This window comes from Orcinus orca, chromosome 11 (assembly GCF_937001465.1).
Source record: "Orcinus orca chromosome 11, mOrcOrc1.1, whole genome shotgun sequence".
NCBI classification, from domain to species: Eukaryota; Metazoa; Chordata; class Mammalia; order Artiodactyla; family Delphinidae; genus Orcinus; species Orcinus orca.
The window spans coordinates 40,299,412-40,322,357 of record NC_064569.1 but is presented as its reverse complement, the minus strand read 5'-3'; the positions used below and the strand labels follow the sequence as shown (position 1 = coordinate 40,322,357).

General features: G+C 52.1%; 2 protein-coding genes and 1 long non-coding RNA gene across 8 annotated transcripts; 1 reads left to right on the top strand and 2 right to left on the bottom strand.

Moving 5' to 3' along the window:
- The first annotated feature begins 158 nt into the window (after positions 1 to 158).
- On the top strand, positions 159 to 10,825 carry LOC117203008 (uncharacterized). 3 transcript variants are annotated; one of them, XR_004485568.2, is made up of 5 exons: positions 159 to 315; positions 4,072 to 4,333; positions 4,635 to 4,820; positions 5,602 to 5,706; positions 6,121 to 10,825. It is a non-coding gene; the product is annotated as an uncharacterized LOC117203008 (long non-coding RNA). The 3 variants fall into 3 exon arrangements; XR_007470032.1 differs by lacking the exon at positions 159 to 315 and adding an exon at positions 323 to 459; XR_007470031.1 differs by lacking the exon at positions 159 to 315 and adding an exon at positions 342 to 517.
- Positions 800 to 7,897, bottom strand: GPD1 (glycerol-3-phosphate dehydrogenase 1). 2 transcript variants are annotated; one of them, XM_004274344.4, is made up of 8 exons: positions 7,764 to 7,897; positions 7,054 to 7,231; positions 6,085 to 6,225; positions 5,351 to 5,489; positions 4,999 to 5,111; positions 4,079 to 4,312; positions 3,748 to 3,854; positions 800 to 2,819 (listed from the first exon to the last, which is right to left on the bottom strand). In XM_004274344.4, the coding sequence occupies exons 1-8, from the start codon at positions 7,802 to 7,804 to the stop codon at positions 2,723 to 2,725; spliced, it is 1,050 nt and encodes a 349-aa protein (XP_004274392.2). In that variant the 5' UTR covers positions 7,805 to 7,897; the 3' UTR covers positions 800 to 2,722. The 2 variants fall into 2 exon arrangements, with proteins under 2 accessions (XP_004274392.2, XP_033292216.2); XM_033436325.2 differs by having other exon boundaries at positions 4,079 to 4,204.
- On the bottom strand, positions 10,740 to 22,480 carry SMARCD1 (SWI/SNF related, matrix associated, actin dependent regulator of chromatin, subfamily d, member 1). 3 transcript variants are annotated; one of them, XM_012534666.3, is made up of 13 exons: positions 22,097 to 22,479; positions 21,257 to 21,444; positions 20,933 to 20,975; positions 20,714 to 20,836; positions 20,105 to 20,227; positions 18,917 to 19,033; positions 17,524 to 17,625; positions 17,072 to 17,233; positions 16,894 to 16,991; positions 15,526 to 15,661; positions 13,810 to 13,932; positions 12,585 to 12,686; positions 10,740 to 11,335 (listed from the first exon to the last, which is right to left on the bottom strand). In XM_012534666.3, exons 1-13 carry the CDS (start codon positions 22,271 to 22,273, stop codon positions 11,285 to 11,287), a joined length of 1,545 nt encoding a protein of 514 aa, XP_012390120.1. In that variant the 5' UTR covers positions 22,274 to 22,479; the 3' UTR covers positions 10,740 to 11,284. The 3 variants fall into 3 exon arrangements, with proteins under 3 accessions (XP_012390120.1, XP_004274390.1, XP_033292215.1); XM_004274342.4 differs by having other exon boundaries at positions 10,740 to 12,453; positions 22,097 to 22,476; XM_033436324.2 differs by lacking the exon at positions 20,105 to 20,227 and having other exon boundaries at positions 10,740 to 12,453; positions 22,097 to 22,480.
- Positions 22,481 to 22,946: the final 466 nt, after the last annotated feature.

Sequence of the window (22,946 nt, the reverse complement as noted above, 5' to 3'; positions counted from 1 at the left end):
ACGCGAGGTACTGCCCCTCGCGCCAGACGCAGCATAACCCCGCCCACCGAGACGAGAGCCCGCGCCGGCTGCAGCTCCGACTGGTTGCTGCCTTTGAACATCCGGCTTCCGGGTCAGCCGCCCTTACTACGCATCCTCAGACGAGCCTTCCTCTCGGAGAGGCCCGTTGGTTTCTGGGGGTTGTAGTCATTCTCCGTTGAGAAAGGGTCTTTGGCGACCCAAACTCTGGAACGGGAACTTTTAGGATACTCAGTCACCACAGAAGAGAGCCGGCCAATCCCCAGCCTGCGGCGCGGTGACGTCTCCGGTAGCTGGGTAGGTTCTCTCGGAGTCCGCCCTCTGGAGGGGGCTGCGCGGCCCCTACAGCCTGGAGCTGCCCTCTTACCCTGGGCAGGCCTTCAGCCGAGCTCAGGAACCCGACCCGCCCTGCGAGGCTTGGACCGCCGAGGATTGCGGCAGGTTTGGCCATAGCCACGGAGTAGGCGCGAGGGTCGAATCTCCGTAATGTTTCTGTCCCGTATGTGACCTCCCCGCTTGCAGGCGGCTTGATAAAGCCCCAAAGAAGCGCCGGGAAGGGGTTGGGAGGGGGTGCCATTTGGGGGAAGGGGGACTGCGTGGGCACCCCTGCAAGGGGCCGGGAGTGGCTGGAATGATCGACGAAGGATTTCTTTTCCTTTTTTCGTTTTTCCTCCGGCATGAGTGAAAACATGTACTTGCATACGCCCTACCACATGCACTTAAGCGCCCTTCCCTAATTTGTTTATGCAAAAACCACGCTTTATTAGGTAGACAAGTAAGCCTGGTTCGAAAGCCTCAGATTCAGTTAATTGTGGAGTGAGCAAAAGTAGGCAAAGGGGGGCTTCCCTGGTGGCGCAGTGGTTGAGAGTCCGCCTGCCGATGCAGGGGACACGGGTTCGTGCCCCGGTCCTGGAGGATCCCACATGCCGCGGAGCGGCTGGGCCCGTGAGCCATGGCCGCTGAGCCTGCGCGTCCGGAGCCTGTGCTCCGCAACGGGAGAGGCCACAACAGTGAGACGCCCGCGTACAGCAAAAAAAAAAAAAAGTAGGCAAAGGTTTTTGACTATCTAAGAGGGTCGCAGCTGCAGCCTAGGGAAGGGAGCTGTCTTTCTGCCCCGACTTTGACCTCCTGGGGAAGCAGCTCCTGAGCCCAGCCAGATCTGGGGTGACTGTGCCCCTCACTCTCGCTGCCTGATCCAGGCAGCTCCGCCCTTCACTGGTAAGACTGACTTCTCAGGGGCTAGGGGCTGAGAGGAGCCTGCCTCCCTGGTTTGTCCAGGAGTAAGGGAGGGTTAACATAATGCTGGCCAGAGCCACAGCATGCCAGATGCTGCCACACAGGAAGCTGAGACCCTCTGCTGGATGTGACAGGAGCCCTCGGCCTCTATTTATAGCCAGGGGTCCAAGCTGCTGACCGGTGACATTCTCCGGCTGCCATTCCATCCTGGAGCAAGGCCACTGCAAAGCACACTCCTCTCCCTCCTCCCCTTCCTGTTCTTCCCTCACCCCAGCTGGTACGGAGGCTTGAATTTTTTTCCTCCTCCACGAGTTTCCCAGCTCCTGAGGTGCTGAAGTAGTCAATACCTCATGAGAAGGCCTTCAGGTGACAAAGGAGAGCCAGCCTTGGAATTCACACCACAGAGATGGGGACCTGCTCATCCTCCCTTACCCACGCTCTGGCCCCCTGGCCTGCAGATACAGGAACTGGTTAGCTGCCCTGGCTGCTCTGGGGGTAGCTGAGAACTAGGGACAGGGTTTAGGAGGTAAGGGGTGGATCCAAGATGTCCTGGGGAGATAGCAGCAGGAGGGACCCAGCTGACACCTCCCCCCACTAGAGCTCCTGAGAAGGGAGGCAGGGCAATTACAAAGGTCACAGGGAGTAGAGTGATCTGAGCCTGCTGTGAAGAGGTGTAGCTCTGTCAGCAGATTAAGTTCTGCTCCCCAGAGAGGGTGCTGGCAGGGAGGGTGAGAGAGCCTTGGAAAGGTCACACATGGTGGGGTGGAGCTGGCAAAGAACTAGGAACTGGGAAGTCCCAAGAGAGAATGACAAGCCCCATGGCCAGAGATGCCAGCGTGGCAGCAACTCTGGTGCCAGGCAGCCTGGGGGAGGGGGAAGGGGATGACCAGAGGTTTCTGAGGAAACCTCAGAAGAAGCTGAGGTTTCTAGGAGAAGCTAGAAGGGGGTTGTATTTTGCGAACAAACAGAGATCCATTGATGCCATGTGGGGCCTGGCAGAGGTCTACATCAGCCCAAAAGCCCAGACCCCTCCCTGCAGCCCTCGCCTCATCCCTCTTGCAGCTGAGGTACTTCTTTAGCCATTAACTGGGCTTGAGGACAGCAGTCCTGGTCTGTGTGAGGCCTCTTTGCCTTGCCTCCCTCCCCTCCCCTCCTCCCCCCACATACTCAAAGCAGGCAGCACTGGGGCTGATTCTACCCCTCCCAGAGGACAGGGAGAAAGCCCCACATATGGAGAGGGACTAGCCAACTCCACTTCTGGTGCGATGAGGTGGCAGGAGGCTGCGGGCTGCTTGTGCTTCAAGATCTCCAGGCAGGTGGCCGGGCCCACAGGCACCTGTCCTCCAGTGAAAAGCTGAGAAGACGCTGCTGTGTGGGGAGTCCCAGAGATCGTGGTGGCCAGGCACCCCAAGCTTCTGCCTGTCTCCGCTGGGGTAAAGAGGCTGCCTGGCCTGGGCCCCAGCCCTGCTCACAGATGTTCTGGATGATTCTGCAGGCAGCGAATGAATTCACCTACTGGCTGGTTCTCGTAGCATACCTTGTACACAGCCATGAACAGAGGGAACCTAGAATGGGGAAGGACAGAACCAGCTGGGCCTCCAGGCAAATCCCCTAACCCTCCACTCCCTACTCTCCCGCCTTGGAGCTCAGGCGGACTCTGGCTCTCAATTTCCCATCGCTGAGAATGTGTATTTCCTAGCCCCGGGGTTTAGGGTCAGGTTTCTATTGCCCTGCTCCCTATCGTATTGAACCCTGGCATGAACTTTTTGTTCCAATTAGGCAAGCCTCAGTAACATCAGCTGTAAAACAGGGTCAATATAACAAAGTAGTGAAGAAGTGATTATGAATTATGTGAAGGTGCTCAATAAATGCCAGTTTCCTTCTTCCCAGCCTGTTGCCCAGGCCGCTCCCTTTACCAGGAGGCTTTACCCTGACCAGCCGCGAGCCGATCTTCTGAGCCTGTTTCGTACTCTCTTGCTCTAGGATTCTTTCCCAGATCAACCGAGTTCTGCTCTGATCAGCCCATCACCCCTGCTGTCTTGTGCTCCCTGAAAAGGAGCACCTTGAAGCAGAGACTTTCCTTTTCCTCACACCTCAGCACCCAGGACAGGATTCACGGAACAAAAGGGTTGGCCTTGGGGGAGCAGCTTAGACTGAGGGTGATGGACAAAGAGGCAGAACAGTCAGAGGAGCTTATTCCTGTCCACCCCCATAGCAGAGGACAAGGAGGAAAGGACAGAGAGCGGCCACGCAGAGGGGTCCAAGCAATGTGGTATAAAGAGCACTAGACTGGAAAGAATTCAAAGACAACGAACGAGCTGGGGGACAGCGGGCATACCAGACCCTGGCCAAGCTCTAGGCTCTGTCTGTAGACATAAGGTAACATTTCCCTCTCTGCCCACTTCACAGACTGAGGAGGGTTCAGGAAGATGAATGGGGAGAGCACTTCTGTCGGTGGTTCCCTCCATCAGTGGGGCTGGGGCAGACGCTTACTTGTCCAGCAGGCCCTTGCGCTGGAGGATGCCGTGTAGCTCCCGGGCTGTCTGGGGCCCCTGCAGCTTCTGCCCATTCAGCATCTCTTTCTCCAGCTGCTCAATGGACTGTGAAGAAAACAGGACAGGCAAATGGAAATGGGAGAGGAGGGTTGTCAGTGTGAGACAGAGAGTCTGGGACTCTGGGAGGAGGTGGGTCTTAAGAGGAAAGAAAGGCTGGGAATGTTCCCAACAATCTTAATGTCTGTGTTCAAGAGATGCCTCGAGCCACGTTCCTCTCCCTGAACACCTACAGGGCCCACCCTCCATTCTTCATTCTCCCCAGGGCCCACCTTTCCTGTGCGGGCGAAGGCCTCGGCCACCTTGCGGTTCCGCCCTCCGTAGCAGGTAGTGATGAGATCAGCAACACCGCAGCTCTCCAAGAAGGTGGCAGGGGACACAGGGCCACTGCAGAAGAGCTTGGTGAAGGCGATCATCTCCATGAGCCCCAGTCGGATCACGGCCGCCTTGGTGTTGTCGCCAAAGCCCAGCCCATCACAGAAGCCAGCCCCCACGGCCACTATATTCTTTGAAGAGTGAAGTCACGGGTGAGAAAGGATCCCCTCCCGCAGGCCCCACTTGGGGCCTTCGGCACCTGCCTCATGCCCCTCCCATCAGCCATGACACGCTCACTGAATAAGTGAAGGAAGGTGCGTGGGCTCCTCAACTATTTTCACCTCTTGGTTTTCCCACTTGCTGCACTCCCTTCTTTTAGCCTGGGCTTGTGCTTTCTGGCTCCCCAACCCTGCCCTATACTCCATCCTTGAGGACTTTTCCTGAAAACCAGTCTTCTACCTCGCCCTCCCAACCACGGCTATTTTGTTCTATGCCCCCGATATCCATCCATAGGTCTGTCCAGGATCCAGAGTTCTGGCCATCAATCCGTCTGGGTGTCCTGGACGTCTTATCTCCCATTAGCCTGAGTGCTCCCCCTGGGCATCTCCTCTTCCCCCTGGACCAACCTTTGGAGCCAGGGACAGGGATGTCCCACAAGGGGCTATAGGGGAAAGGAAGAAGGAAGCCCAATGTCTGATGGTAAGTAATCGGCAGACCTGAGCGAGCCTGGCCTTGCTTCTGCCCTTCTTCCCATGTGTATGAGACTTGGTGGGGAAGGGCAGTGAGTGCCTGGAGTCCCAGCAACCTTGTACAGCTAAGCCAGGCCCTCTTTCAGGGCCTTCTCCCCACCCCATAGCTGCCTCTGAAGCCCTCTCACCTTTAAGGCCCCACAGAGCTCTACTGTGTCCACCTCTTGCACCACCGTGATGCGGAAATTGGGTGTCTGCATCAGCTCTTTCAGAAGCTGTCCCTGGGCCAGGTCCTTGCAGCCTAAAGTAGGGAGGGGATAAGGCTTTAAGAAGGGACTCTTGACTCTTCTTCCCACAACTGCCCTAAGCAGGACCTACAGCTCTTGCCGTAGGGGTGCCCCAACTCCCCTCACCTTTGATGCTGGGATCTTCTTCCTTCACCTGCCTTATGGGGAGAAGATGGCTAAGTGGGTGGGGAATATAGCCTGGGGAGGCGATGTAACTGGAGTTGCATTATCTATGTGGGTGGTGGGGTCTCACCAATGGTTGTCTCACAGAACTTCTCATCAGCCACCTCGCTGGCAATGTTGGCCCCCATCAGCACGCTCATGGGGATGCCAAGGCGCTCCCCAATCACTTCAGAGATGAGCTTCAGCCCGTTGGGGCCCTCGTCTACCCCCTGGGCACAGGATGGAGCTCAGGCCAGGTGCCTTTTATCCCCAACTGAGGGCTTCCCACCTAGAAATCCTGCCCATTGCAAATTCACTGTTCATCAATGTCCCTCCCCAAAGGTCCTCCCCTATTCCAGTGCAGCCAAAGCTAGCTGTGAGGAGAGCAGATAACATGTGAAAACGAATCCATCTGAAAACTCTCCTTCCACAACCTACTTCTCCAAGGTAATGTATCCCCGCCACATCCCTAAACAGCCCACTCCTGAGTACCCCCAACCAACTTCCATCCCAGCCACTGCTCCAAACCAGCTTCCCTTCTCAACTCCTCAAACAAGCCCACTTCTTGTATCCCCTAGGCATCCCTTGTACACCTCCTAAACTCCCCAAGACATCTGCCTCCAAACTCATCTCTTATCTACTCCCCAACCAACCTCCCCTTCCCAGTGGCCCCCCGCATCTGTTTCTCAAGCTTCCCCAAAGCCAGCTCCTCTCTTCAGAAAACTCCTGGCCTACTTCTGCTCTTTTCTGTTTGTCGCACTTCACCCACCCTGAGCCCCACAGCAGTTAGCTGCATCCCCATCCACAGGAGGGTGTCCCTGGCACCTTAATAAGAGATATGCCAATGGTGTCTGCCTTCAGGTGGCCCTTGAGCTGATCACAGATCTTGCCGATGAACTGATGGGGTACCACGAAGATCAGGATGTCAGCATCCACTGCAGCCTGGACCACATCTGGGACAGCCACCTGTGGGGGTGACCAGTGTTCATGGGCCTGACGGACTGCTTCTAGCCCCTGTGGAGCCCCATGCAGGAGATCTAGGAGACAGGGTGAGGCTGGTGGGGAAGAAGGAGGGCAGTTTGGGGGTTGAATCTGGAAGGGCTGAACCTGGAGGAACAAGACACTTCTATTCCTTCCGCCTAGCCATCATTCCCTCTAGGTTCCAGCTGTCCTGGGTTCTTGAGGACTCCTGGAAACCTCCTCTCAGCACTCTCCTAGCCCTTGGCTGTGGGATAGTGAGGGAGGCCAAAGGAGGTCTGGGCTTGGCAAGAGGAAGAGGCCAAGTAAGATTTCATCACCCTGCTCCTTAGGGCTCCCAACTGGGAAGGGAGAGCCCCAGTCTTCCTGCTGTCTTTCCTGCTCCCCCTTTCCAGGTGGGGAGTAAGCCACATGGATCTGACCAAAGACCTTAAGTCCAAGGAGCAGTCTCCACATCTACTAATAACCCAGTGAATGAGTAACAGGGTTATAGCCCGAGGCAGGCACTACCCAGACTCCAAGTCTGGGGGCCAGAGAACCTGTCTTTGGTTGCCACAGAGACCAACTTCCTCATCCTCTCCCCGTCCCTCTCCTGCCTGGAAGCCCACGGGGTGGGGTGGAGATGCATTCAGGTTCTCCCCAGTCCCAGGAAGTGCTCAGGGGAGCAGTTTGGGGGCTGTGCCCAGGGACGCCCTGTGCCTGGAGTAGCCCTCCTGAGATGCTTCTCAAGTACAGGTGGCACGTGAAGTGGCCCCCTCCCAGCAGGAAGCACCCCCTCCACTTCCCTCTCCCTTCTTATGGGGCATTGGGGCTCACCACATTGGGGGGCAACTTGTGCCCTGGCAGGTATTTGACATTCTCATGCTGTGTGTTGATGACCTCTGTCAGCTTTCTGCCCCCGACGTCTTCCTCAAACACCCACATGGTCACCCGTGGGTCAAAGCGTGCCAGCTGGGCTGCGTTGCCACCCACAATCTTGGCGATGGCTGAGCCCCTGGCAGGAGGGGGAGCACAGAAAGTGGAGGAGCGGGGGCGTGAGAGAGGAACAGTGGCGGGAGGGGACAGTGCTCCCCCTCAGGATGTCACAGAAGCCACTGGATTATTTACCTGCCACCTTCCTTGTCACCCCCTCCCCGTGACGCTGCGTCTCTCCTGACCTAGCAGTAGAAAGGAGACTCAGTTTCCTTTCCCTCACACTTTGCTGCTGGAGAAGGGGGCCAGCCTCTTGATCTCCCCCCCACCCCCTAACCCAGGCAGCCTTTCAGGCAGGGAGCACTCTGGAGGCTCCCTTCCCGTGGCGAACAGGTGCTGCTGCCCGAGACGCAAGGGCCAGGAGCGGTCTGGGCATTGTCTGTCCTGCCGGGGTAGGCAGAGAAGACAGCAACAGGGGTGGGCCAGAAGCTGGAGGCATTTCCTCCCCACCGACTGCCTCCTGCCCACCAAACCTCCCTCCCTAACCTCCTGTATACTTGAGGGAGCCTCCCCCTCCCCCCCCCCCCCCAGTACTCCTTGACAGAGCCGCTTACCAGTTACCAGAGCCTACAATGCACACTTTCTTGCCGGCCATGGTGCCGCTTCGCTGCCTGGGCCACCAGCTGGGTGCCACTCTCCCCAGCTCCTCTGCCGGCTGGGAGCATATAACTCCAACACACGTGGGTGCCGCCAAGCCCCGCCCTCCAGGGGAGGGGAGGCGGGCGCCCAGGGAGACAGAGTCTGGCAGGGCCAGGGAAAGGGAAGAAAAGGGTAGAGACAGGTGGGGAACAGGAATGGGGCCGAGACCAGGCCTGCTTTTCCTCTTAGGTTTGCCCGCTGACGGTGCTGGCACGCTGCTTCCCTCGGCCCCAGCCCAGGTCCTCAACCCCTCCCTCTCCGCAATGGTTTCATTTTAAGTTCTGCCAAGACCGGGCCCAGATAAGGAGCGAGTGCCCGGTCCCCCCCCACTCCCGTCCCCTAGCACTGGAATAAATTGTATTCAGTCCCAGCAGCAGATCCAGGCATGCCTTCTTTTCCAAGGTAGGAACCGCCCCACTTGTGCCCCCCAGGACCCGGAAAGCTGCTCTATGGGTTCATCCTCTGGCGATGACGGGTCACGTGTTGCCCCACTGCAGGGCTGTGGGTGAGTGAGGTGGGTGGGTGTGGCTCCTTTAAATAAGAGCACATAAGAGGTAAGGACCTGCTCTGGGGGCAACCCAGCCCAAGGATAAGACCCCAAGAGCCCAAGAAACAAAGCACACCAGTGGGCCTCTCCTCACCTGAATGTTTCCCAGGAAGGGGGGCAGGAAAGCCCAAAGTTGGAGGCTCTGATGCCAAGTGGCCCACAGGTGTTTTGCAGACTCTGGGCTTGAGGAGGAGGATAGGAGAGAAAAGAAGGCAGCCCAAGTGTTCACTGTCCTTGAGAGGTACTGAGCTTCCTTCACTTCTTTCTTGGGTTTCCAGGCTAACCCCACACTAGGGGCGCCTTCAGGTTAGTGGCTAGTTTGCAGAAGCCAGAAGGGAAGGGAGGCAGGACCTGGGGCAGTTGTGACCTCTGTAGAGCTTTGTGGTCTCAGATGCTGTAATCAAGAGCAAGTGGGGTGTGCGCTTCTGGGGGGAGGGAGGATGGAAGGGACGCACAGTGCAGTTCAGGGCTCTGCATCGCCCACAGCAACCTGTTTAACTACGAGGGGGAACTCTAGTTTCTAGGCTGATGTGGAGAGTGGGGCAAAGGCCCCTTACACTCCAGCTGTCTGTGCACCTTGGCCTGGAAAGCAGATAGCACTGTGTGCTCACGTGCTGACCTCCTGGCCGGGCCAACTGCTGAGTGGGTGTTTCCATCCCCCTGGGCTGCTGCTGGCTGCAAACAGTGATAAGCACTGGGCCAGAGGGGAGTTTGTGTGCAATCACTGGGTAAGGGTTAAGTGGCCCTGAGGTCAAGACTGGGGAGAAATGGTTTCCTAACTTCTAAGGACTGCCTGGGAAAAAGCCCACCATACTCTACTCCCATGGCCAGGGAGTTCCCTTAGGGGAACATACGTGAAATCAGCAGTTGATTGCTTCTCTTAGGAACAAAATTATGCCTACTACAGAGCCAGCCCCCCCAACGACCACTGTTATTGCACTGGCACTGCGACAAAGGCACCAGTGCCAGGCTGCCGGCTGGGACCACTGATTATGGGTGATGGAAGAGAAAGAATGCTTCTGTCCCTGGCACACAGGATGAGAACCCCAAAGAACGGATGTTTGTGCATAAAATAACCTCTTGTGTTTGCCTAAATGCTTCCATCTTTTTGTCCCTACGATCATTTAAAGTAGTACGGAGACAAAGAATTTGTTCATTTATATAGGAATAAAGAGTGTGCAGAGATTCAGAACTGGCCTGTCACAGGCCAATTATCTGTACCACTAGGGCTCTTTTCCCAAGAGCAAACTGCAGATTTGCTTGAAATTAATAATGGTTCATCAGCCGTTCATTACACATGTAATTAGCCTGGGTGAAAACAGATGCCATTTCAATGTCCTTGACATCAATTGTTTCCACTCCCAAGTTATCATCACCCACACACACTCTTCTGCTTTCCCCACTCAAGTCTGATAAACTCCCACATTCCAGATTGGGAATAGTGGTTGTATCCTTGGTGGGTTTGACTGCATATACGCAATACTTGAGTGTTCACATGCATGGAGGCAAAAGTTAATTTTTTAACTACAACTTTGGAATGTAGTTGCCTTCACCCTGTGTTCTAAACCCCCTTCTTGAGTAGAACCAAGCTAGATAATGGCACAAAGGAGGAAAGTAAAGAACTACCAGGTGGGAAGCAGGCATATGATGGAAACTGCAGCAGAATTTCATGCTTCTGCTAATGGGACCCAATCCTGAGCAAAGTCTTCTCAACTCTACCAGTGAAGGCTCGGTTGTCCATAGCACGAGGATGACAGTGCAGCACTTCCACGCCAGTCTCAGGAACTAAAATCTTACTCGGGGTTGAGAAAGTGGAACCTTAAAGAATGGCAGGCACACAGACCACAAACGTCTTCAGTCCTCACACAGCGCTGGCCCGCAGGAAGACAGGAGCCCTGGGAATCCTAGAGGAGGCTCAAGTTCATCAAGTGTAAGGGACCACAGGTACCCAAGGACAGCACCCTCGAGCCAGCAGGTGCCCTGGGGAGTTCAGAAGGACAAGGGAGAGAATGGCAGTGCCACTGTCTTGTTAGAATCTTCCTTAACGGGAACTGAGGACAGGACTCTCAGATCCAGTGATGAAGCCCACTACTCCCAACCAGCACCTGGCCTGCTTGGAGCACTGGGGCTGACAGAACAAGCTCTAAGGTGAGAACCTGAGGTCCCCAGGGTAGAAATCTTGTTTTTCACCATATCCCCAGTGCCTAGAACCACAGCTGGCATACAGCAGGTGCTCAACAAATATCTGTCAAATAAAATGAACAAACACCATGAGCATGGCTAATGGTATCGAAGAAGAAAGCTCAGGGAAGAGCTCTCCATCAGTAGGTAGGGGGACCCATCCTTCAGAAGATTCTTTTATTAAAACTGGGTGACATCGATAAGGAGACAGTACAAAAAAAATTTTGGTCCATGAAAAAAACATAGTAATTCAATTAATAAAAAGTTATCTTCAGGGACACTGTGGAGGAGTGCTGAGCTTCCTTCTCATGGTTCCAGCCCCAGGGACAGAGGCTGTCTGTCCAGTGTCACTCTGGGGAGAACCTTTCAAGGGAGGGATGGGATAATGACAGGAAGGGGAAGACAGGGAGGAAGTTCTGCTGTTCCCAGTGTGGGACAGTCAGGGATACAGGGCTGGGGCATGTGCTCGCAGAAGCCTGAGGAGGGGGTGGGGAAGCAGGGGCTTTGTCAGTTCTGCGGGTTTAGAGCCCATGCTGAACGGAATTCCCCCTCTGTGCCCAGCTGTCTCCCACCCTGCTGTGTTGAGTCTTGCGAGCCTGGGACATGCTAACTCAGGGGTGATACAACCTGGAAGAAGAATTTGAGGCTCTCCTGGAAAGATGCAAAACCATCTCAGTTGCAAGGGGCCCAGATCACAAGGTCCTGCTGCTACCTGAGGGGTCTGAAGCTTTTGAGGGCAGGGGCTGGGTAGTCACAATCCTGTGAGGCAGGGAGAGGGAAGAGTCACAAACCCAACTCAGAGCTATTCTCCAGCCCTAGGCGCTTTCACTCCTCAGTGCCCTAGAAGTCACCAGTGGGTGTCAACTGGGCAGACAAGGGACAGGAAGACAGGGATGGCCCAGGGCTTTTACCCGTTTGATTTTAGGCCTGTTTCTCCATGAAAGGATGGGGGAGGCAGGGTGGAATGAATGAATGAGTCACACCTCCAAGCAACAGCAGGAAGGAACAGCCTCTGCCAGCAATGACAGTACCCTAGGTGAGGGCCCTTGGGGCTCTGACAGGGAAAGGCAAGATTCCCCCACTCAAATGCCCTGGGTTAGGACAGGTAGGAGGGAATCCTAAGAAGCAGCTACAGGGAGTGTGGTGAGAGGGAGCAATACTAAGAGAACAAACTCCAATACTGATGTGGACCCCCTACGAGGGAGTAAGAGAAGCACTGAGTCAGCAGGCCAATCCAGAGGGCTGCGGACTGACCTGGGGCTCAGTGGAGCCCAAGAACCAGGATTCCTCTAGTGCTAGAGGGCAACAAGTGAAGGGACAGTTTGCTCCAAACCTGTGGAGGGAAGGTAGGAAACTGGATTCTGTTATCAGGAAAGCCGAGATCAACTAGCTTATAGAGTGCCCCCAGGCCTGAGTCTCGGAGAAGGGGCTAAAGCTCCCACCTCCTGGGTCTCTGAAGGGCAGGATCAGTGTAGCTGGTCCCCTTGAAGACCACTTGGCCTTAGGCCCAATCCATTCAATGCACTGATTACCACTACGGGTTCTCTCTCTAATACTATCTAGAGGTCCTATGCAGACCAGGGGAGGGTACAGGCACATGGGAACTTTGTGGGGCAAAGGGAAGCTGGGGGTAGGAAGGGATGGGGTGGGAGAAGAAGAGGGTAACAGGTATCATGTGAGACCCTCTTCATTCTGGTGTTGTCCTAGAACCAACAGCATCCCCTGGAAGGCCCCAAGCAAGACCAAGGCAGGTGCTATGAGGCAGGCAGCACAGGGCCCCAATAAAGAAATCGGTGCAGCCAATCAGGGCTGTGGGAGAAGCCCTATGTGTTTCGGATTCCCAGGGCTTGCTCTAATTCTTGTCGTCTCTGCTGCACCTAAGGAGAAAATAGTGGAGGGAGCGGAAGATGAGACAAACCAGAAGCTGGTACCTAACACCACTGACCCCCATCAAGGGTGCAGACCCCCTGCCTTTTGTCAGTTTCTCCTGTGCACCCCAGGTGCCTACCTTGGAGTAGAAGTATCGGCACACGGCCTCCTGTGCCCAAGGCTGGAAGTAGAACTCAGCTCGGCGCTCTTCCTCTGGGTTACCCACCACATCAGTCATGGTCTGAGGGAGATGGGAGGGGGAAGACACAGAAGAGACTGGTTTCCTTTCTTGCATCTGTTATGGATTGAATTGTATCCCCTAAAAGATGTTGAAATCCTAGCCCTCCCAGTACCTGTGAATGTGACCTTATCTGGGAATAGGGTCTCTGCAGATGATCAAGCTAAGATAAGGTCATTAGGGTGGGCCTAATCCAGTATGATTGGTGTCCTTATAAAAGAGGAAACTTAAGACACAGAGACAGACATGCAGAGAGGAAAGATGATATGAAGACACATGGAGAACACCATCTGCAAACCAAGGAATGCCTGAAGCTACCACAAGCTAGGAGAGAGGCCTGGAACAGACTCTCCCTCCCAGCCCTCAGAAGGAACCAAACCCTGCTGACAACTTGATTTCAGACTCTAGCCTCCAGAACCATGAGACAATACCGTTTCCCTTGTTTAAGCCACTCAGCTTGTGGTACTTTACTATGGCGGCCCTAGCAAACCACTAAAACAACACCCAAAGTCGCCTCTGCTGTCAACAAGTCATTCCCTTGTTCAGGGATCCTTTCAGGCACCCCCTGTCCCTTGCTCCTCTTCTCGGGCTACCTGCAGTCAATCACCACAGAACAGGCGAGCACTGAGGACACATCTCACACATTCTGCGCTCTTTCCTACCTTCCTGCCTGAGCTTCTGGCGCTCCCCTCTCTGGGATATAACTCAAATCCCAAATTCTCCATGAAGCCTTCCCTAGCTATTCTAGCCTCATCAATCTCCGTTCTCCTTTGTATTACCTTTTTGATACTGGTGAGTTCCAATAATGTCTTACATGATTTACTACTTTTTAAATCACAGTAACATGGTTTCTCTGAACAGAATGTGTGCTACTTTGAAATAGATCAAGTTTTCCACTCTGTATCGCCTCCAATACGGTGCACAGTGACAGCACATAGTAAGTACTAGATAAACATTTGATGGTTCCACCTCCATTTCCCTACTTAATTGTAAAATGGGCCCTGGAACACACTAAAGAAAGTCTGGTCCCTCACTTCCCCCCGGCTCTCCATCTCATGCTACGGAAACAGAGCAAATGTATGCCTCACGGATCTAAGTCTCTTTACACCTGTCCCAGGTTCTTTACCTTGAGGTCCCGGCACTGGGACTGAAGCCAGTCATTGATGAAACCCTGAGGGTCTCTGGCAAAGCTCAGCATGAACTCTCGCTGGGTCTTCAGCTGATTGATAGTTTCTATCGTCTCATGGATCTGAAAGGAAGAAGGAAGCTCGTAACATTTTCACACTGGGGAAATGCAAAGTTAAATGGCAGGCAGTGTGTGACTTCTTGTGCCGCTGCCAACCTAAGAACAGAGTGCAGCCCACAAATGGCACTGCTGCCCCACCTGCTCAGGCGCTCGGCATTCGCTTAGTAGGTGATATGCACCGTGTCTCTATACACCCCACGTGAGGGAAGTTTTCCTTTTAGTCTCCACAATGTCCACTGTGGATGAGGCTACATGCTAAATATTTAATCCACAGCATAAATGGGTCCTGAAACACTCTCAGGTAGAAAAGAAGTGGTACAGAGAGCTGTCTCAAAAGCTGTGGTCCGTGGGTTTTGTTCTTTGTCCTCTTCTCATTCTCTATACTCTTCCTGGCGGTTTCATCTACTTGTATGTCTTCCAGTACCACTGACAAGGTAATGAGTCCCCAGTCTGCAGACCAGAATCCATTTCCCAAACTCCAACCAATCCACCTGCTTGACATCTCAAGGCACCTTAAACTCTCCAAAACTAAATTCACTACCTTTCCCCAATACCTGCATCTCCTCCTGTTCCCAATCTGAATAACTACAACTGTACACCTCATCTGAAAACCTGAGGGTCGTTGTAATGCCTCTTCTCCCTCACACCTCACCCCACTGTCTCCATCCAGTGTCCAAATCCCTGCAAATTCACCTTAACACCTTCCAAATCTACCTACTCATTTCCATCCTCACTGTCAGGACCGTAAGTTTAGGCCCTCGACACATCTCACAGGCATCACTGCACCAGCCACTTAACTGGGCTTCCTTCCTCCACATCTGCCCCCACTACAGTTCACTCCCCACCATCCTGCCAGTGATCATTCTAAATGCAAAGAGCACCAGGCCCTCCAGTTTTCAGGACAAAGTCTAAGCCAGTTTTCCCCGCAAAGCTGCTTCATGACGAGGATTCTGCTTCCTTATCCAGTTTCTTTTCCCCAGCACCCCGAGCTTTATCTAACACAGTAAGCAGCTTGTACTTCTTGAACATGCCAGGCTCTCTGCTCATCTCTGGGCCTTCATATACCCTGCTCCCTCTTTCTGGAATGGCCTCTGCCCCCCAAGCCCCTAAGCACCATCCTCCTTTCTCCCCTTTGACTCCCATGTCGTCCTTCAAGATTTAGTTGAGGCATCAGCTCTTCCAGGAAGGCCTCCCTGTTCTCCTTTGTGTTCCCAGAGCCTTTCTGGCTTTACTTGCATGGACTATGTCTGATAATGGTATCGCTAATAACAATAGGAGCAGCAGCTGCCACTTGTTTTTATGTGCCAGATACAATGTCATGTCTTTGCATACACTGTCTCATTTAATCTCATAGCAACCTTATAAAAATACGTATTATGGTCTCTATTTCGCAGATCAGAAACTGAGGCTCAAAGCTATTAAGAGGTATAGCCAAGGATCAGAACTCATGTGTGTCTGGCTCCAACCAGCACCAAACAGAGTGCCTAGCATTTACTGGGTGGCAGTACATTTTGAATGAATATCAAGAATCAAAAGAAGCCAAGAAGCTGTGACAGAGGGCTGGTGGCACCCAACTACCCAGGGCATGGTCCCTACCTTGTTGTCTAGAGTAGCAATCTCCTGCTGGCTGGCAGTAGACAGCAGAAAAGAATTCATCTGGGTCTTCAAGGTATCATCCACTTCCACATCAATGTCATAACAAGCTGTCTTTTTCTGATCATTCGGGTCAACACTGGGGAGGAAACCAAAGGGGCCTGGTAAAGGGCTTGTCCCCTAAGACCTAATTACACAGGGTCAAAAAGATGGTCTAAGACTGAAGGGCAAGGAGCTGACTGCAAAAGGGCACAAGAGACCTCTTCGGTGTGACGGAAAGGTTCTGTACGTTCCTTGTGGTGACAGCTACAGGATGTATACATTTGCCAAAAATCATCAAATTTTATTTTAAGTGGGTGTAATATATTGCATATAAACCTCAACAGAATTAATTTTTTTTAAAAACTCAATGGTAAAAATTCAAATGTTACAAAAGATATCCAATGAAAAGTAAGTTTCTCCCTCCCCACAAGGAGACCATCACTACAGTATCTTCTGTATCTTTCCCCTTATTAAACTAAAATTGACCCTGAAAATGAATTCAAATAAAACACATACCACGCAAAATAAAAAGTGGCCTAACTTTAAGCCCATGAATACGGGACAAACTAGCTTCTACTGACCCAGTGTATAGGTTGTAGGAGTTACTATTGGCTGAGTGATGATGGTTCAGGGTCTAATGAAAGGAAGGCTAATTAATATGGAATAAGGGAAAGAAGGCAAAGACTACATCCAGCCAGAAGACATGCTGCTTTGAGGAGAAGGTGCCTTCCTTCACTCCATATCTGCCTAGAGATGCCCTGCTCATCCATCTTCTGAGCAGAAAGCAGATGGAGGTAATGGAGTTGGAGTCTCAGCTTGGAATGTCCTACCACCCAGAGAAAAGACAGTAGCTCATCAGTGATGAGCTGGTAAATGTCTAATAACTGATTCTCCAAAAGAGAAGAAGAACAAGAACAAGAACAAGAAGCCCTGACTTGTAGCATCTGCTGATTTCTGTGTTTTAAATATTCTCGACATGATTGATTTCAAGATGCCAACATTACATCACTGATCAAGGAGCTGGGAAGGGATGTGCAGTAGCACATCATTAGATGGTATTTCTACCATACAGACACAACAGACAGAAGTAACCTCGATAATACAAACACCAGTAAACTAATATAATAATTCAGAGATGATAAATTTTTGAGTATATATTACCCTTATTTCTAATATAATGTATTTAACTGCAAGTTTGTATAATTTAACCTTAAATAACGACTGTGTTTAACAACCTGCTTGCAAAATCCCTGAAGATTTTGAGAACTGACTTGTGCAGCTGGTGCAAGCCAGCTCCAGCACACCACTGCCTTGCACACACATGCTTACCTGATGACATGATTAATGATGATGGGCTCTGGTGGCATAAGCAAGGCGTGGAGCCGTTGGGGGATCTCTGAAAACTTCATACGCTGAGACTCAAAGATCTGCGGGAAAGAGGAGAAGCAGCTAAGAGCACAATTAGTGCTCCAGTGGACTTGAGCAAAAGAATGGGTCCTTTTCTTACCTGCTGGAGGTACTTGTCACAGATGACAAACTCCCGCTCGTGTGGGTCCTGGAGCTTATGCGTCTTGATATATTGCCACAGTGCTTGAATGATCACTGGACGGGTCTGGGTGTGGATGCCCAGCAGCCGAGCCAGACGAGGGTCTAATTTAAACTGAGGAGGCTACAGAGAACCAAAGAGTTTGGGATGAAGCTAATGAGCTGAGTCTATGTGCATTATGAGGTGCCTGGCATGGCCATACATTCAAGCCAGTCAACAGGCATTAATGCGGTGCTTTCCCTGGGGCAGAAGAACACTAACAGGAACTCAGAAATGACCAAGACCCTATCCCTATATTTAGGGAGGCAACAGTCTGGCGGCAAATTACCCACAACTAGACTTAAACCTTTAAATGTCAGACTGCTGATGGGATTGGCTGTGAAAGCTGGACCCCCTCACATCACACAGAATACCTGGTAATCCAGCATCAGCAGGACAGTACACCGTACATTCACGTCTCCTGGCCGCTTCACCTGGAAGCCATCTGTCTCCTGGGTAGTGGCGGTCCTGTGCCACTACAGAGAGGAAGATGTCAGGGGGTGCTCTCCCAGAGGAAGAGCTGGAGTGGGAGGGAAGAGCTTCTGTAATGACTGAATATTCAACTTTGATTACTGAAGCTACTGGAGAAGAGCAACAGCATGAGACATTTTAAAAAACTGCACATGACTTTGGGATTCCTGTCTATAAGTCGATTGACCTTTTCATTATGACTGCTCAGGGTCACATTTAAATTAGCCTGATCTTTCAGTGATAATTTTATCCACAAAAATGGATAATATACATGTGTATAGTAAAATAACATAGCTGTCATCGATTGGGTACTTACTATGTGCAGGAGTATTCTAAGACATTTACTTGGATTATCACATTTAATCCCCAAAACACCCATATGAGATAGGCACCATTAAACCTATTCTACAGATGAGAAAACTAATGTTTAGAAGAGTGAAGTAAGCTGCCTAACGTCAACAGCCAATAAGTGGTGGAGCTGCTATCTGAGCTCTGGTGTGTCAGATTCTACAGTCCACGTTCTTAGCCACTATGCTCTACTGCTATAAAGTTAAGTTCAATATATTTACAAATTTCTATTGATTCTATGACTTACTTCCCTTATTAGATGGTAAAGACCTTCCCATGTCTCTTAGTGGTTGAGGTTAAGGGGCTGCAGCTACACTGGCAAAGAAAGGAGCAGGTTAAGTTCACCTGGAGCCCTGGACTGTCTTATTCTGGTTTTGACTATATCCCAAAGAATACTGTTGCTGACATAGTCTTCAGAACACTATGTAACCAGGCATTACCATAAAAAATTTTTGATGATTTGGAATGTGAATCTAAACAGAGCAGGAACCAAAAGCAAGTCCCAGATCTGTAAAAGTAGCCTTGGCACAAGGACTAGAACCCTTAGTTAACCCCCTTAATCACAGCACTTGTCACCAGGAAAAAGGTTGAATGGTGTGTGGATAACTACATCTCACCATTTTTAATAAGCAAGATGCAGAGATGGCTTGGCATCTGTAAGAGGCCTCCATCAGAATTTCCCTTGAAAGTGGGGGCAGCAACCAAGATAGTAAAATTTAAAAGGTGGGACAAGTCAGACTGCAAAAGCTCTTGGGTCCAAACAGTACCAGAACTGAACAGCTAGTGCCACCTGGAGGCCAACGTGCAAACTGCGTTGGAGGAATTGTACACCTGGGGTAACCCTTTATTCATACCTTCCCCTTTCCCTAGACATTAATGTTTGGCTCCCAAGTCCATCATCCTCCAGTCATAAAGTCAAAGCAAAGCCTAGAGGACAGAACTACTCACTTCCACCAGATGGTTATCTGGCCCATACAGGTCTTTGTCCAGTTCGATCACCAAGGACTTAAAAAAAGAAGAGAACTTCCTCTTTTGTTTGGTGGCATCATATTTGGACAAGGCTGACTAGAGGAGAGAGAGGAGAGGTCACGTTAGAAAAGGCCAGAAGAAATTCCCCAAAACAAAGTCCCATAATAAAGGAACCCACAAAAGCAATGGGAAAAAAACTCAGAAATGTCTTCTGAGAACCTCTTAGGAGGTGGCAAGGTAGCTGCCTGTGGATACTGAACAAGTCACAGTAGCAATGAACCCTGAAGAAGCAGCCTATAACACATACAGGGTGACTGACGTACCCACCTCATTTCCCCAAGGGAAATGGGGCAAGTTAAGCCAAACCTCTGCACATAATAAAGCGAGTCTAAACAGAGAAAAGTCTGACTCTACAGGGGAAATGAATCACAGGTAATAAAAAGCCAGAACAAAAACAGCTTTATTTGGATCACATGCCACCACCGGGAGATGGACCGGACCTATACAGAGAAAAAGGAGGCTCTGACACTCAGCCCTGGTTCTCCTGAAAAATGCATTCATGCTGGCTCGCCTGTGAACAGCTAAAAATAGAGAGCCAGAGAGTATAAGGAAATGGCAGGTGAGCTTCTCCAAGGAGCTTCTGGGGTGGGAAGTTTGGGGGCTATCACCAGTCAGCTGATGTTCCCATGAAGCAACGAAGAGCCTGTCAGAGAAATCTACCCCACGTAAACTGTGAAATGTCTCCAATGGAAGCTCGGAAGATGGAGACGCCACAGTGGAGATCGAGGACCTCAAGGACTCAGAGAGGAAAGCATGGCCCAAATGCTAAGTGCAGACTCACTTGGTTTAAAAAAAAAAAAAAAAAAACTAACTGAAAAATCTGCAGATACTGCCAAGTCCAATGGCTAGCAGCATCAGGAAGGAGGTAAACAACAAATCAAATCCCACGACAATAAGGTTCTCGATATGATACCACAGAGGGGGCCAAGCCGTGGGAGCCAGAAACAAAGAACCATTGTATTTTAGTACAGGGAACACAGTGACCCTCTCCCTGCTGTTCCCAACAGGAGCCGTAAGCACCAGTCAGGCTTCCTGCCAACCAGACAATACTGCTTGTTCCCAGCAGCTCCCACCCTAAATGCCGACCACAGTGGACCTTGAACTCACATCCTCCAGGAGCCGTCCTTCTACCCGAAGCTCCCAGGAAGCCACCGTCCCTTCCCCATCCTCGGCATCTGACTTAGCCGGATTGAAAGTGTTAGAAATGAAAATTCGCAGCTTCCGTTTTTGCTGAGGAAGGCAGAAACAGGATTGATAGTGGGGCTTCAGTGGTTTGATGTTGAAGACAAGGGTCTCCCCAAACCTGAAAATGACTCCTAACAGACTGGCTTACTGTCTACCCAGTCCTTGGGGTGGGTGGATGGAGATTCCACCTAGAAGAAAAGTACAGGCCACTGGCCTGAGTGCAAGTGCATTCACCAGGATGTCAGATGGACGGAGTCATGCAAGCTGCCAGGTTCCCAAGGTGGCAGAGCAGTTGTAGCAAAAACACCAACAGGGTATATTTCTGGTGCAAGAAATATCAAAAGCCCCTCCCCCTTCGCTGTTCTGTTCTTATGCTTCTAATGTAATTCTCAGTTCGTAGGCAGAAGGGAGAGATGTAATTTAAATGCCAAGGAGAGCTGTGCTACGCCTTTGATTTCCCATCCCAAGCCTGCTGAAGGTTCCCGCGTCCTCTCCTTTGGCTCTCTGCCTTGCACTCTCCTGCGTTGTTACCTTGATGGGACGTTTCAAGGCCTCCTGGATATCTAGCCGTTTCCTCATGATAGTCTGGTCCAGTTTCCTTTCAAAAGCCAAGAGATCCATATAGGCCTGGGATTCTGGTACCAATTCACGAATCTTAGGAGCAGAAAGATATCATTGGGATCTAGAGCTGACCACCTCTATTCTCAAGCTCAGCATACCTTCAAGAAGACCTATATAGCCTGGACTCACCCTTTGAGGTAGAATTTTGTCAGCCATCTTCTTTTTCTTTGCACTGTTTGGAATAAACACTCTTATCAGGATGGGATGGAACTAGCCAGAACATGAAGACAGGCTGTCCACACCTCCGTTTATAGTGAAGTGAAGGAACTGCAAAGCCTGTCTCAAGTCAGACACCCCCATCCCCCAAAAACGCAAAGAATTTTCAAGAATGAGCACCGTCTGCTGACACAGCACCACCACTTTTTGGTTGAGGGACTCCCACCACCTGCATCCTCACAGGCCTCCTCCTCCCTCCCTCCCTCCCTCCCTCCCTCCACCCTGGGGTCATCTTACTTGTGGTTCCGATTTTGGACCGCCTGCTGCTGGACCTGCTGGATCTGCTGAGGCGCAGGTCTCTTGCGGGACTGGTCCATCCCTGACTGGGCCAGGCCAGGTCGGACTGAAGGGTTCCCCCCATAGCCAGGGGGTCCCATGGAAGGTCCCTGAGGTGTCATTCGGCTGCCTGGTAGCATACCTGGTCTCTATACAGGGGAGAGGACCCAGAGATGTCATCACTTCCCCTGCAAACCCCACCAAGAAAGGCAAAGTGGGGGAGGCCTGAGTTCTTTGAATGAAACAAGGCTGAGGGGGTGGGGTGGAGCACAGTGGTGGGCTGGGAGGAGAGCCCTCTATCTCTGTGAAATCTAGATAACTGGAGCTTCCTCAAATATAGCCCCAAAGCTAAGACAGCTAGATTACACTCAAATTCTCCCCAGTCTATTTTGTATCTGGCGCATTGGACATCTCTAATTCCACATTTGCTCAGAGAGTACTGCCAGCTACTGTCTCCTCAGAAGCTGACCTCAATTTGCCAGCTACACCTTCTGTGTTCCTCTGGGCGCTGGAGCTGCCTAGGCCCTTTTGCACACAAGCTCTCACAGGCCCATGCTTCGCCCCACTTCTTCGTCCACCCTGGTTGTACACCCTGACTCCCCAAGAAAACAATGCCCCTGGGAGCAGATGAGGATGCTAATTGCCTCCCTTCCCTTCCCCGCACTACCTCCCTGCACCCCAACTCACGGCCCGAATCCCTCCCAGGCGAGTCCCTCCTACTCCTCCCCCCACCCCTGTCACTCCCAGGCCCCCGCACGGCCCCGCCCCCGTCCAGCGCGCCCCTCCTCCTGCCGCACTCACCGGATAGGCCGCTCCGGGCATCGGGGAGCGGTACAGCCCTTGACCCGGCGCCGGGCCCATTCGCACCGGAGGCCCCGGAGTCCCGCCCGGACCCAGGGCAGCCGCCGCGCCCGCCCCTCCTGAAGCTCCGGCGCCGCCGCTCGGAGCCACAGACTGGAAACCCGCCCGGGCCGCCATCTTTCCCGGAGCCGCTGCTGCAGCTGCACAAAGAACCGGAACCGGAACTCCCCCCGCCCCCCACGCGCCCCCCGCGCGCCCGCCCGTCCGCCCGGCCGGCCCGCCGGCACGGGAGGCTCGGGGCAGCGAGACTGTGGGCTAGGGGGAGGGGGGGGACAAGCGGAAAAGGCGTGTGACCACTCCCTCCAGCCTTCACGGTCCGGGAGGGGAAAACCATAGAGAGGAGCTCTGGGATAGAGAGGCCCTGCGAGCGGGCGCCCCCAGGCCGACGGAGGAAGACAAGGATCTGGAAAGGGGGACCACAGCTCAGGGTGATGGAGTAACTGCTTCATCTTGGCGCAATGCGTTTAACTTTACAAAGCGCTGATTTTCCTTTCCTTCTCTTCCTGCTCTAAGGCCAGCGCGCTGAAGAGGAGTATGCACTGTTTACTCCATTTTACAAACAGGAGAGATGAACTCAGAGAGTAAATAACTTGGCAAAGTCAACCAACAAGTTAGCAGTAGAAGTCGAAACATAGAATCCAGATCTTCTGGTTGATAGTCCGGGGCTCATTCCATAGATAAAGTGCCTCAATAACTACCTCACGTTCGAACTTAAACCCAACTTTCCCCGAAACCTTTAACCTAACCTGCTTCTAGATTTTAAATTTATTTTGAAGTTTGACTCTGACCC

Excerpts from the sequence above, each read along its gene's own strand:
- GPD1 (XM_004274344.4), bottom strand. The coding sequence starts at position 7,804 with ATGGCCGGCAAGAAAGTGTGCATTGTAGGCTCTGGTAACTG. Across the intron at positions 6,226-7,053 it reads ACAAGTTGCCCCCCAATGTG|GTGGCTGTCCCAGATGTGGT; the intron begins GTGAGCCCCAAT and ends TCACCCCCACAG. Across the intron at positions 4,313-4,998 it reads AGCTCTGTGGGGCCTTAAAG|AATATAGTGGCCGTGGGGGC; the intron begins GTGAGAGGGCTT and ends CACTCTTCAAAG.
- SMARCD1 (XM_004274342.4), bottom strand. The coding sequence starts at position 22,273 with ATGGCGGCCCGGGCGGGTTTCCAGTCTGTGGCTCCGAGCGGCGGCGCC. Across the intron at positions 20,837-20,932 it reads ACAAAATTCTACCTCAAAGG|ATTCGTGAATTGGTACCAGA; the intron begins GTGAGTCCAGGC and ends TCTGCTCCTAAG. Across the intron at positions 19,034-20,104 it reads AAGGACGGCTCCTGGAGGAT|TCAGCCTTGTCCAAATATGA; the intron begins GTGAGTTCAAGG and ends TCTCTCCTCTAG.